The sequence below is a fragment of the Vicugna pacos genome, chromosome 21 (assembly GCF_048564905.1).
Source record: "Vicugna pacos chromosome 21, VicPac4, whole genome shotgun sequence".
Lineage (NCBI taxonomy): Eukaryota > Metazoa > Chordata > Mammalia > Artiodactyla > Camelidae > Vicugna > Vicugna pacos.
The window spans coordinates 13,323,769-13,337,553 of NC_133007.1; the positions used below are offsets into that span (position 1 = coordinate 13,323,769).

Sequence of the window (13,785 nt, forward strand, 5' to 3'; positions counted from 1 at the left end):
TCTGTGCGGCTGCGTTTACGCTGAGATTCCTGGAAGGACCTCCATTGAAGAAAAACTATCAGCTCTTCAGAACTGGTCATGGAGCTGCTCTGATTTCTGTGGGAAGCACTGCTGATCAAGCTAAGGATGAAGTTATGGATAGCAGGGCTCACACGGGCATTTTCAGTCTTGCACACAAGACTGCTGAGTAAATGCATGGGCATGGTCATCACCATATTAATAAATATTTATGGGGGTCTGGGGCCATGCCTCTTCTCCCCCTAGAGTGACACAGAGACCTTCTCCCCTAACTGTCGTCTGCCACAGAGAGAAGTTCAGCTGTGGAGTCTGTCCAAAAGGGTTTTCTGAAGTCCCCAAAAAGACCTCATTCTGGGATGGTTTCAACCTCCAAGGCAGTCCCAAAAGCATGAATCATGACTGGGAGAGTCATGAACCCAGAGATACAGAGACGTTCCAAGATGTTTCACTTTTTACCATCATTTTTCATCTCTTAAGAAATCACAAACTAGACGGGAAGACCATCTATCCATATAGCTAACACACCTTGTCAAAAGTTCTGAGGTGCAGCATTCAACAAATAGGCAACACAGGATTTGCACCATGTTAATTTCCAGGGCATGCGTGAATCTACAGGCTGCTTCTTTCAGACACCAGCCAACCAGCAACCTGGGGGCAGGCTTGTGAAGCCTCACTTCCCCTGACAACCTCTACGGCTCACTCCAGACTAAGTGATGGAGCCTTTGAGGCCAGCCTGTCCACAGGGCAGCATGACCTCAAGACTCCACTAAGCAATTTGGTTTCCTCAGCCAACAGTTGGGGAAATTCTCCCTCCCACGTCCAAATCTCACTGATAGTTTCCAAAGAAAAGAGAACTACTAAACTGGGAATTGCTTCCCTGACACATTAATGACTGTCAGTAACAATAATAAAGGTGACACGGCATTGAATACATTCATCCAGTTGCAGGCACCCAGCCAGGTGTGATGAGCAACTAAGTATTCACTTAATCCTGTAAAACCACTCAGAGGAAGGTATTATTATTTTGAGTTTAAAAAAGAATAAACAGCTAGAGAGTTAGGTAAGTTCCTGAGCCACATGGCTCATAAATGAAAGGGTCAGGGTTCCAACTCCAGTGGATTTGACTTAAAGTCTACCTCATTTCAATGCACACAAAATGTTCCAAAGAATTTGGAATTCCTTTGTGTTTATATATAAATTAAGTCATATTGTGAGCCGACAAAATTGCCAGAAAAATTAGTCATTTGTTATACCACGTTCTTAATAGATATTTAATTAAATTCACATTTGTTTTCACACTCCTAGGAAAAATTTATGTACATGTGTCATAAAAGTTTTTAAATGGTAGCCTGTAGCTATTGATACACACACACACACACACACACACACATACACACACACACACTTTTTGATACTCCTTAATCTTGAGGAGGAAAAGGTATAGAAAAAGAAAAGGAATAAAGTTTTAGATAGAGAAGTTAATCACAAACTCAGCAGAGAAATTCAGCTTTAGGGGGACCCAGATTCAGTCCCCACCCTTGTTTCAACTTTTTCCAAATATTTGAAGGAATGTCTCATCAGTTCAAAAAAAATGCAGCTATTAATTAATTCCATTAGAAATATCTTTACTTTGAAACTGTGTAACATCCTATACACTTCTTTAACAATTTTATAGTGGCTATAATTTCAATTTAATGGCCAAGGGAAATAGAAACAAAAAGTAAAATTCTGAAAATCCAAATTCAGATTCAAATCTATTTTTAAAATATTCTTTCTGCTCAGAAAGATCAGGTGATGGTGGAATGCTAAATTCTGTGGCTCAGAGAGGTTATGTTGAAGTTCATGGAGTAAGTCAGCAGTGTAGTGGGAAAGTGAACCCAGGACGTCTCACTCCCATTTTAGGGTCACATACTGCAAATGCTCAGACAAGAATCTACATTTAGCTTTGGATCCAGAAAGTTTAAGGGACTGAAGGTAATTGGAAAATGCACATAAGAATATAGCTGGACGGCTGTACTTTATATAGATATCTACGGTAGCTTTTTTAAAAATCACATTGTACAGTAATTATTTATTTGCACCTCTCTCCTCTACCAGACTTAGAACTCCTATAAAGTAAGAACTGCCTCTCCTTTCATCTTTGAATCTCTGGAGTCCACCATAAAAGCAATGGATGAAGGGAAGGAAGGAAGTGGGAGAAGACAGTGAAAGAGATGGAAAGAAAAAAAAAATTTGCAGAAAACTCTGAGAAATGACCTAAGAGACAGAAGGACCAGGGTAGGAGAACATCATGATCTCAATGACATCGAAACATTCCACCACACAGCCCACGATAGAAAAAGATACAGTGAAGAAAAGCAAGTTAGAAAAAAGCATGCAACCTTAGTTGAAAAAAAATTTGTCTAAAATACCAATTCATTCAAATTTGGGTGATGGCTGTTTATCTAAATGAAGCCAAACAGGTAACTCATGGTAAAAAAGTATACAAAAATGAATATATGTAAGTTCATGTATGACTGAAGCACTATGCTGTACACTAGAAATTGACACACTGTAAACTGACTATACTTCAATAAAAATATACACATACCAAAAAATGAAGCCAAACATATATAATTAAAAAAATAAACTATGTAGATTCTTTTTCCAGTCAAAATAGAAGTGTCTTGTGTAGAAAACAGAACTTTTTGAGTCTAGACTCATATCCATGTATGACACATCAATGTTCCATTGTTAGGGTAAGGACTGACTGATTTGCTCTTGACTCAATGGTTTATTGATACAAAATCAGAGACACAAAAGTCCTAAAAATTTACTTAGAAAGAGACATCTGTTATTAGGTTAATCTGACATCATTTAATCTTTCTAAATTAAGAAAAACTGTACGTAAAATTATCGCTTCCCTCATGTTCACGAAATGCAATGTGTAGATAAGCATTCTACTTCAATTGCTTTCAGTACGTAGCTGCCATTTAGACATCTGAAAGTCAAGCAATCGTGTAACAGAAGCTGCAGAACTCCACAGTGCATAAGAAATGCAAATATTGTTTATTATGAAAACTGAGAAAAGCAGTGTTCTTGGCACACCGCCAAGTTTAATTTCCTGTCATGTCTTTGGCATGTAGTAAAAAGCCCCTTTGTGTCGATTTTCCAAGTAACTGTACCAAATGTGTGTTAATAAACAAAAGTGACGTGAAAAGAATCAAAATAGTTTGTGTAGGACAACTCCAGATTTGCTTTAAATTGAGCAGTCTAATTTTTAAAAAAGGCAAATATTTCATTGAGCATCTTCTTTTGTGTAGAGCTATGCATACATGAAAATTCAGATGCATAAAAACAGTTCACTGGGGGATGGGCAATTTTGCTTTTCCAAGACAGTTTTCCCTCATAAGAGATGCATTACGTAACTTTTTTTCAAAGCAAACTTGTCTATTGCATTTAAAATAAGTTTAGTTGACAAAATCATGGCTTAGGAAAACATTTTCACAAACACTGCAATTCCTTGGAAGGAAGACACACATACAGACGTATTGATACTTTGCACAACCAAGCATAGTTGGAAGATAGAAAACAGCATAAAGTATTCACAATCTCACGGGCTATATCATAATAGTGTTTTAACTCTCCTCCACTTGCTTAAGTAATTAGTCTGTGAGGAAAATGATAATTATCATCATCATTATAAAGAAAAATAGAGGACTTATTGTGTTTACCCTGTTCAGTGCTTTCCCTGCATTATCTCATTTAATCCGGTCAACAACCACACTACAGGGCACTCTTGTTATCTCTACTTTAGACATGGGAATCTTGAAAGATAAAAGGGCTACATAACCTTCTTCCAAAGATCTCACAGCTGGTATGTGAGCATCAGGAATTTCAATCTAGGTAGTTTGACACGGAAGCCTGTGCTTGAACCCACGTGTTGTATGGCTTCTCATAACACTCAGTCATCATGAAAATGTTAATCTCATCATGTCACTTACTGGCTTGAAACCCTTTGATGGCTTTCCAGTTCACTCAGAATAAAACTCAAATGCTCACCACTTCCTTCAAAGCCTACATAAGCTGGCCCCTGACCACTTTTGGAAATCATCAACCACTTTTGTCCTGCCTCATCGTGTTCCGGACTTGTTTGCTGCCCTTCTAAGATACTGAGCTGGCTTTGCACTTGTTAGTCCTCTCCCGTGAACATGCTTCTTCAGCCTTTCATTCATTAACTCCCTCGCTTCCTTCAGGAGCCTACTCAACTGTCAACGCTTCAAAGGAGCCTCCCCTGATCACCTTTACTAAAAGAAAGCTCGCTTGCCCCTCACTTTCAATGTCTGTCCCTTTAATTCAGTTTATTTTTTGTATAACTTATCACTCTCTTAAATCACACTGTGATACAATTATACAGTTATTCAGTCACTTGTTTAATGTCTGTTCCTTGGGGGCAGGACCTCACTGTTCACCTCAGTATCACTAGAGCCTAGAAAGAAGCCTGGCAAAAAACGCGTTCTCGACAGGCTTTCATGGAATGAATGAATAAAAAATTAAGTCTATGTGCAGACTGAATATAGACTGTTTGTGAAATTAAACACACTACCATGAACGGACAAGAAAAGAGCAATCAGTAATGATCAGAATTAACAACAAAAGTAGAAGTGGTACTCTACTCTTTCAAATGATTTTTCGTGTATGGTCTTCAAAGTGGTATGCACCTATGCAAACATGTATGTAAATAAAACTGATAAAAACTGGACAACAAAGATTAAAATTGTATACAGGTACCTCTGTACCTGGGTATCACCTGGAAAAGGCCTGGTTTGACTTCGTTTGGAGGGCACAGGGTGTGTTGTAGGGGGTTCACTGTTTTAGGTGCTAACCAGACAAGTGAAGGTTGACATGGAGTTAAGGGGTCTAGGGATGAGCCAAAATAAACAGCAAGGAGGAGAACATTTGGGCACAAATCCTCAATCCTTTACCCTGGGACTGTGCTAAATTCTTTTGTAACCTCAGGGATACAATTGGGTCTGAAATGCCCTCCAAGAGGCTTCAACTTCCCACAGTGTGCCCACATCTCAGACTTTCTCTTGAGAAGACTCTGTCCCTATGTGGGTATTAGAAAGAACCCAACCTGCACCAGATCAGCTCAGCCCTATAAACTGACTTAGAGCCAGTCTGATAAGCAGCATAAGGATCAAGCTGGACTAAATTCCCAAGGCTTAGTTTCAGCACTTTACATCTGGGGGGAGCCTGGATAGTACACCACCTCGGGGGGAGTGAGTAAGCAGTGAGAGCCACTCATCTGCAGAGTCTGTTTAATGGTGTGTGTACAGATGTTGGGTGGGAATTTTGAAGTTTAAATCCAGACTAGTCTGTGCAATATTACATTTTCCAAAGAACACAAATAGAAGGTCTGTTTATTAACTTGAATGAGACAAGTGTCTCCAAGACACTTGAAATATATTAATAAAGGTAAGTGGGAATAGCAATATAATATTTTTTTGTTCTTTTATACTCACAATGACACTAACCAGAGTTTAATTTTGGATACAGGTAGTACAAACATAATGAAAGGAAGTAACTTTTTATAAAAATAAGTACATTTTAAAGAATATGAAATAGTGTTATGATTCATGATATAAATACTACAACTACATGTTATAACTAGAGTGTTATAAACTGCTTATATGAATACTATCACAACTGTAGAATAGCATATGAAGGAAAATAAAATTTTGACTTAACACAAATAAACTGTCTCTTGGTTTGAAATCACATGTTATGTTTTATGGCAAAGTTGGGCATTTTCTTTAATAAATATATGGATAAACTTCTTAAAACAGAAATCTAATGGATAAAAAGAAATATAAGCAAAATATCAGTTAAAACTATGCCAAATTAAGTCAAACGAAAACTAGTTTATCTAGCATATAGTATGTAAAAGTATGTTTTCTTAAAACGTTAATAATTTTAAATAAGAGATATATCCAACTTACTAAAGATTTATCAGGATAAACTCCAGCTCTTAGTAGAGATGCCTTCCAGCTGTCTACATCCTCCTGTGAATCACATGCCAGCTCAAGGAAGCGATAGTCCTTGTATACATTCCTGGAATTTAAAAAAAAAAAATCATGCTTTTAGTTTTGAACCAAATTCAAAATGGTTTCATATCACTTCAGACCATGCTGATACAAATGACAGTCCAAAGGGAGAGTTACCTGACAATCACTGGAGAAAAACAAAAACAATGTATTGTATTTAAAATTATTAGTAAATTCCTTTATGTACGTATTACACAATTTAAAAACCCTCACATTAAAGAATTCAGAGTCATCTCTACCACTAAGCAGTAAGAAGGGAAGGGAATACAAATGCTGTCAATGCGATACACTGAGCACCAGCAGAGGGGAAGTTCTGAGAGGAATGGATTTGCTACTGCCTAGTAACTAGATCAATTTCTGAAACAAATTTACAAGTCTAAATGGCTAATAAAACTTTAAAATGTGTGGCAATAATTCTAAAAAAAAACCCCTAGAATATCATGCTGGATTCAAAACAGAAAAGCTCATCAATATTGTGAAAAGAAAAGAATGTTAACTAGTATTTAACAGAGTAAAATGTCAATTAAGTCCATATTTATAACTGGGACAATACTGTAATTTTATATTTCCTTTCCTAGTAATAAAATAATACACAAGATGTAATATATGCCCATTTTGAAAAATCTGGAAAGTAGATAAAAGCATAAAAATGGATACAATCATTCATTTTCTATTTACTGATACACTTATTTCTTTATATTCTTTTGTTCAATGCATTTCTCACACAGCTAAGGCTCTCTCTATGTATCTTTATTAATTTTGTGTCCTTTACAGTTACTATTATATCATGGTCATCTACTTATGCTATTACATCTTAATAAACATCAAATTATAATGGTAAAATATTCATTAATATAAATGTGTGATAATTGACTTGATCTCCTAACATTACATACTTTCCTATTTTTACAATCATAAATAATGCTCAAATACTTTTTTCCATAAGCCTTTGCCTTACTATTTTAATTTACTACTACTATTTTCCGAGTATAGACTCCTATATAGTTACAGGATCAAAGTTATGATCATTTTTTAAGACACTAATACACATTCCGATCATCTTTCCAGAAAAGATAATCCAATGTAGACAGATTCTAGGCAATATACAAGATTAACGATCCTTTTCTCTTCTTTTTCTTTCCCAAGGTGTTCTCGTTCATGCCTAACAGTCTCAATTTCCACCTAAACCCAGATGGCTCACATATTTTCATCTACTGTCCAGACATGCCCCAGATTCACGCTGCTTATTGACCTCCCCCCTTGAGTATCTCAAAGGCACCTTGACATGAATGACTGAATGACTGAATTGGGGATTTCCACCTGGATGTTCCCATTTCAGGCAGCAGCAGTGTAATCCAGATTCTTTGCAGGTATCTTAGACATCTTCCACTCCCATACCCCTCCTTCCATTCTGCCATCTGAAAGTGGTATTCCTCTTGTATATTGACCACCAACTTATTAACATCTCTCCCTGGGCAATTACAATAGCCTCTTCACTAGTCTCCCAGCATCACATGGCCACTTTAAATTTGTTCTCTAAACAGCATCCTCATCATCTGAAAATGTGAATCAGATGTTTTTAGCTCTGGTGTAAAACACTCCAATACTACCTGCCTTAAGGAAAAGACCACACTCACTATGATGGCCTACAAAGCACTGTGTGGTCTGGGCCGCTTCCTCTCTAGCTTCTTTTCACACTCTGCCCTCCCCTGCTCTTTCAGCCACACCTGCCTTTTACTTCCTCAATGTGCCATGCTTCCTCCCCAAATCTTCACTATTCTGCTGTCTCTACCTGCAACTCTCTTTCCTTCCCTCACTGCACAATTAACTCCTACTCCTTCTTGGAATCTCAGCTCAGTCATGGCTTCTTCAGACATCACTTCCCTGACACCCCTATAGGTCAGCTCCTCTTTCATACATTTTTCGTATTTCTATTTACCTCTCCATCATAGTACTAATCACAGTTCTGATTTCACAATTACGTGTGAGTTTCTTTCTCTCTCCCTCTCTTATTTAATTATTTTAATAATGTCTATCTTCCCAACTAACCCATAAGCAATATTAGGTAGGATACAGAATGTACATTTTTATGCTCATCATTGTATCCCTGAAGGATTCAGGGAAGATGACGGGTCTCATGCTTTGCTTCCTCCACACTTCCAAGTCAGGTCAAACACATCTTCTTCTGTTAAGTCAAGCAGACACTAGAGCTGTTGCGGTACTTCTTTGCTCTGGGATGAACAAGAGCCGTGGGACCACAGCAGGAGAACTCTAAGGCAAGGACCATCATGTATGCAGCAGTCTCTTGGCAGAGCTCACCCTCAAAGATCACAGGACCTTTGGATGTTCCTAGTCCTCTGCCCTGAGGAAGTGTGGAGGGACTGAGTTTTCTCTAAGCTAATACAGAAGAAGCGCTCCCTCCAAGTGTCTCAATAGGTAACCAGCAAACTGCCTATTTCTGGCCTTGATGACTGAGATGTCTGTCTTCCCACACTCACAGGACCAGTTCCCTTAAAGCACCCAGCAGCTGGACCTGTGTCACAATGAAAAAGGAAAATAAAAGGACACCTAAAGAGGAGTAACAGCCAGAGAAAGAAAGAAGAAGGTGATCAGAGCAGTCCACCAAAAAAAGAGAACTGTTGGAAGTAGCAGAATAATAAATATTTGAGGAGATACAAGCATGACATTAGGAAAGACTTCCTGGAACTAAGATAAATAAGCAAGTGTTACTAAAAATACAGGAGGAACTTGAAATAACTATATGCATGTACTTACTTAAAATATAAATATAAAAAAATTTTAATGATTGTTTTCAAATTAGATATAGCAGACAAAATAAGCAAGCACATAAACAGTATAATTGATGAAGTAAATTTAATAGATTCCTTTATCACTTAAATAGAAGATGAAGATTTTTCATTATTCACAAACCATTTACAAAAATCTGTCACACACTTGGATCTACACACATATGCAATGTCAGCTTTAAGAAATTTTAAAAAGGAGAAACTGTATAAATCATATTCTTTGATCACAAAACCAAACGAAAAAGAAAAAATGAATTTCTAAAGAGAGACTAAAAAAGAACAAAAACTTTAGCATATTTCTAGATAACCCCTGTATTACAGAAAACAAAACAAAGTCATAAATTATTCAGAAAGCAATTAAAAAATATAAACATCATATCCAACCAATGGAGCACAGCAAAGGTTGTAGGAAAATTTAAGGCTTTAAATATGCTCATCATTTAGAGAAAAAGAAAAAAAAGTTAATATTCATCTACAGAAATGATAAAATTATGATCAAAAAACCAAAATAAGCCAAGAAAGGAAATGAACATAGATTAAAGCCAAAACTAATGAAATAGGAAATATTAAAATAACATAAAGGATAATGACATCCACAAGTATTTTCCTTTTTAGTAACAGATAATACGCTTATAATCCTAATTAAGGGAGAAGACAAAAGAATACAAGATCACACATGATAGAATACATACCCACAAACATAGGAGATTGAAAAAATTAAAATCAAATACTTTATGTAGTCCTATATCAAAATTAAGTATCGAGAGGTAACAACATCCTAAAAAATGTAAGTCATCAAAATTAACTCAGAAAGAATTGGAAAATCCAAGTGGCTTTTACAAAACTCTACTAGAATTAATAAGATACTTGTTTAAAAGGCTAAACATTGACTGCAAGACAATATACGAAAATCGACGGCTTTTCTCAACACTCCCAGTGACTTAGAAATGGGAAAATACTCCATTCACATTAGAAGAAAGCCTATAAAATACACAAAAATAATTTTTTTAATTAAGAAAATTATAAAATCTTATTGAATAGCATAAAACAAGATCTTCATAAATGGGAAGACATTTGGACGTGTTTGATTTGATTACACTGTACTCTCAGGTCTACAAAGTGACTAGTGGATAGCAGGTATTTAAAAAATATTTATTCAATAATTTAAGTGATTCTCCATCAAAGCTTAAATATTTTTGCTAAAGTGGTTGAACATTTTTACATATTTATAGAAATGTTCTTTGTTCTGATTTCATTACATACTTTTTGTATATTATTGTAATGATTTCTCATTTTTTAATTTACATTTGCCTGGCCTATCTTTGTCTGTCTCTTCTTTCACTTTTTGGCTTTTATCCATTTATTTTACTTTTTAAAAAGAAATATTTGTTACCAATGCCAACAGTATAGTAGGCTTTTATTTTTCAACCCAATTTGAAAAATCACCTCCTATGATTAGGGAAGGTTTAATCACGTTTATTTTTTGCCATAGCTGTAAGCTTTCAGTTTTGTCATTTTGACACGTGTCTTTTTTTGTTGTTCTTGTTCTTCAGTTTCCTCGTGTATGTTGATAAATGAATTCCCTTTTTCGTTTCCATTTTTTTAGTGGTTTTCAGTTTTACAAGTAGATGATTATCTTTAAGTTTTCCAAATCATTCTTGAATTCATTTTTGTACGTAAAATTCCTGTATATAAAATTCAGGAATAAAATAATAATTCCTGGCTTTTTGAGGGATCTAGAAGCTTTTACTTTCCACAGTATCTCATGACATTTACTAATCTGTCCAGAAATATTGACCAAGAATATTATTTCTGATTTATTGTTTTCTCATCTCTTCAAGAGTTTCCTTTTTTTTAACTTTTATATTCAATTTTGCTATACTTGAGTAATTATTTAGATGGAACTCTGTATGTTTAACTCGAATAAATATTTATCACCAGGCATGTTCCATCTGGGCTTCCCCATTTGTAAATTCTTACTCGGATTATTTTTTTGAGTTGACTTCAAAGCAGAGTTGGCTATCTGAATTTCTAGTTGGTGTAGTATCCACATTTCTCACCTTGATTGATTCAGTGAGGAAGCAAAGAAATTTCTTTTTGTTGTCTTCCTGTTTAGCCCCATTTTTTTGTTTTCCTTTATCAGGGTAAAGCATGCAGTGGTCAATCACAGAGTTCCAATCCACTTCACTCCATGAGTCTTGTAAGTGGTTGACTGACATTGCTATTTTCCAGGGTTTTCAAGACTTTCCATCCCTGTTGTATATGATTTTTTTTTTTTTTTGGCTCTAGCAATGAATGGAGAGGGGCAGAAGAGAAACTTCTAACTTTTCACCATCTCATAAGAGAAATCATCTCATTTAATCTTCATAGCAACCCTGCAAAGTCGGCCATAGAGCTGTCTTACAGTTGAGGAAACTGAGACTGAGAGAGATTAGGTGACTTTCCCCAAATCACCCAGCCAATAAACAGCACAACTTGGGCCTACCACAGTCCTTGGCGTGAAGCCTCCGTGAAACAAAGATTACTTGAATGAATGAATGAATGAATAAACTATCAAATGAACTTAGACTGTGCTTATTTTTAAAACCTCCTTTTTCTTTTTTGACTGGATCCTTAACTTTCTACAGAAAACCCAAGATTAAAGAAGTTTGAGACAAACCACAATAAGCAGAATGAGTAATTTTAATTAAAATGGGACCTATTTAAAAAGCAATGTATTTTCCAAGTATGATAGTTTATTGTTGGAAAATCTGAAAGGTCATATCTTTGCTACAGAGCAGAAAGGGTAATGGATAACCTAGATGGAATCAAAATTCATCAGTTTTTAATTATCCAATTACCTCTCTACCATAGCTCTTAGCTACCACTTAGGTCTCCCTCAGAGGCATTTTTCACCACACAGCAGGAGTTCCTCTGAGAAGTAAAGGTATGGGGAAGGCAAAGCTGGACAAATTGCAGGGGAGCTCTTGGCCAGCTGGAAAGCACGAGAAGTAGGGAAGGTACAAACTTTCCACATTCTCTACGCAGATCTGAAGAATTCAGCTTTGGCCCATTCTTACTGACCTTTCTCCAGAGTATTTTCTTTCAGGGGCTCTTCACATGGAAAATCTTGATTTTTTTTTTTCCCCCTCAAAGGAGAGCCAAATTCTTGAGAGGGAAAATAATTATCTGGTTGAAACATTAGAAGAGGGTCAAAGGCTTCTGGTGGCTTTGGCTGCTTCATTTTTACCCATTTTTGAAGCTTCGTTTTAGGCTGTGTCTAGACATCCAAGGAGAGTTGGATACAGGTCTGAAACTCCGAACTGAGCTGATTTACTGGAAGTCTCATAAATTCTGTGGACGCAGCTTCCAGGTTCTCACCACATGCTGTAGCTGTATAGATAACCCGCAGCAATTTGTACTGACTGCATTTTTTTTTGTTTGTTTAGTCTATTTCAGCTGCAATCATGCAGATATGAGCTTCTGAATGATTTCACTATGAAATCAAGCTGAACTCTGTTTAATAGTTTGAAGAAATAAAATTCATTTTAACATTAAAAATGAGCATGAGAAATCTTATCCCACAGGTAAAAAGGCTTTTAAGTGTTACACTGAAGAGAATATGACCACATGGTGAGCCCATGTTTTGATTTTATATATATAACTTTCATTCACATCATAAGATTGTCTTTGGATGTTAAAAATGTAAAGTTTAATTTCCTTGTCTATGACAGATCTTCAAACATCTGGGACCAGACAGTATGTGTCCCTTTAACTCTTCTAGTCCTCAAGCCAACAATTCTGCCAATTTTGCCAGGTCATTTTCATATGAAGAGGTCTCTAGATAACACAGCATCCTTCTTGAACTCTTGTGAACTTGCTCTACTGTAAATGGATTTTCTGAAAATAAGATGCCAGCCACCAATCACAGAACTCCAGATGCAGTATTATTCAGATGCAAGGAAGAAGTCTGGCAGAGTTTTGCCCATTCCCTGGACAGTAAACTTTTACTACTGTAAGTTAAGTAAAATGCAGTAAAATAAAGACCATGAACACCTATTGAAATCCAGGCTGTTCCATTTATTATCTTATATGATATTGGGCAAGGCAACCTCTTTGAATTTTAGTTTACTCATCTATAAAATGGGGATAATAAGAGTATCTACCTCTGGCTTGCTATGATACTAAAATAAGGTTGTGTGTGTGAAGAGCTTGTTTCATACCATACCCAACATCAGGTGAATACAGAAGTAAAATACATAAAATACAAATATTATTATTATGCATTAGTTTCACTGCTTTAAGGTCCTTTGCATTTGACCTTCTATAAAACCAGACCTCTCCTATACTAAATGCATACAGACTTTTTAAAACACAAGGAAAATTTACGTTTAATAGTATTACATTTCATCTGGTTAGTTTTGGCCCATTTCCAGTTTACTCAGATGTTCTGAATCCTGATTCTGGGAAACAATATATTTACAATTCTTCCTGTTTTGCATTATCTGTATATTTATGATAAAATATGCCCATGTCATTATCAGTCATTGGTAATCATAATGTAGACCTAAAACAGACCTCAAAAGATACCATACTAGAGAGAGAAATAAAAGGGATCCAAATCGGAAAAGAAGAGGTAGAAGTGTCACTACATGCAGATGACATGATATTATATGTAGAAAACCCTAAAAGGTACACACAAAAACTACTAGAAATAATTGTAGAATTCAGCAAGGTAGCAGGTTACAAGATTAACGTTCAAAAATCGGTTGCATTTCTTTATACTAATGATGAATCAACAGAAAAAGAAAGTAAAGAATCAATCCCCTTTAAAATAGCACCCAAAGTAATAAAATATCTAGGAATAAATCTAACCAAGGAGGTGAAAGACTTAT

At 35.9% G+C, this 13,785-nt stretch overlaps 1 protein-coding gene across 5 annotated transcripts in view; it reads right to left on the reverse strand.

Annotated features, from left to right (window-relative positions):
• DNM3 (dynamin 3) overlaps positions 1-13,785 on the reverse strand; it is a 458,318-nt gene that overhangs the window by 96,449 nt on the left and 348,084 nt on the right. For all 5 annotated transcript variants that reach the window (XM_006211125.3, XM_015245096.3, XM_006211127.4 and 2 more), the window contains one exon: positions 6,000-6,111. In XM_006211125.3, coding sequence (XP_006211187.1) covers positions 6,000-6,111 — 112 coding nt within the window. The remainder of the gene's footprint in view (positions 1-5,999; positions 6,112-13,785) is intronic.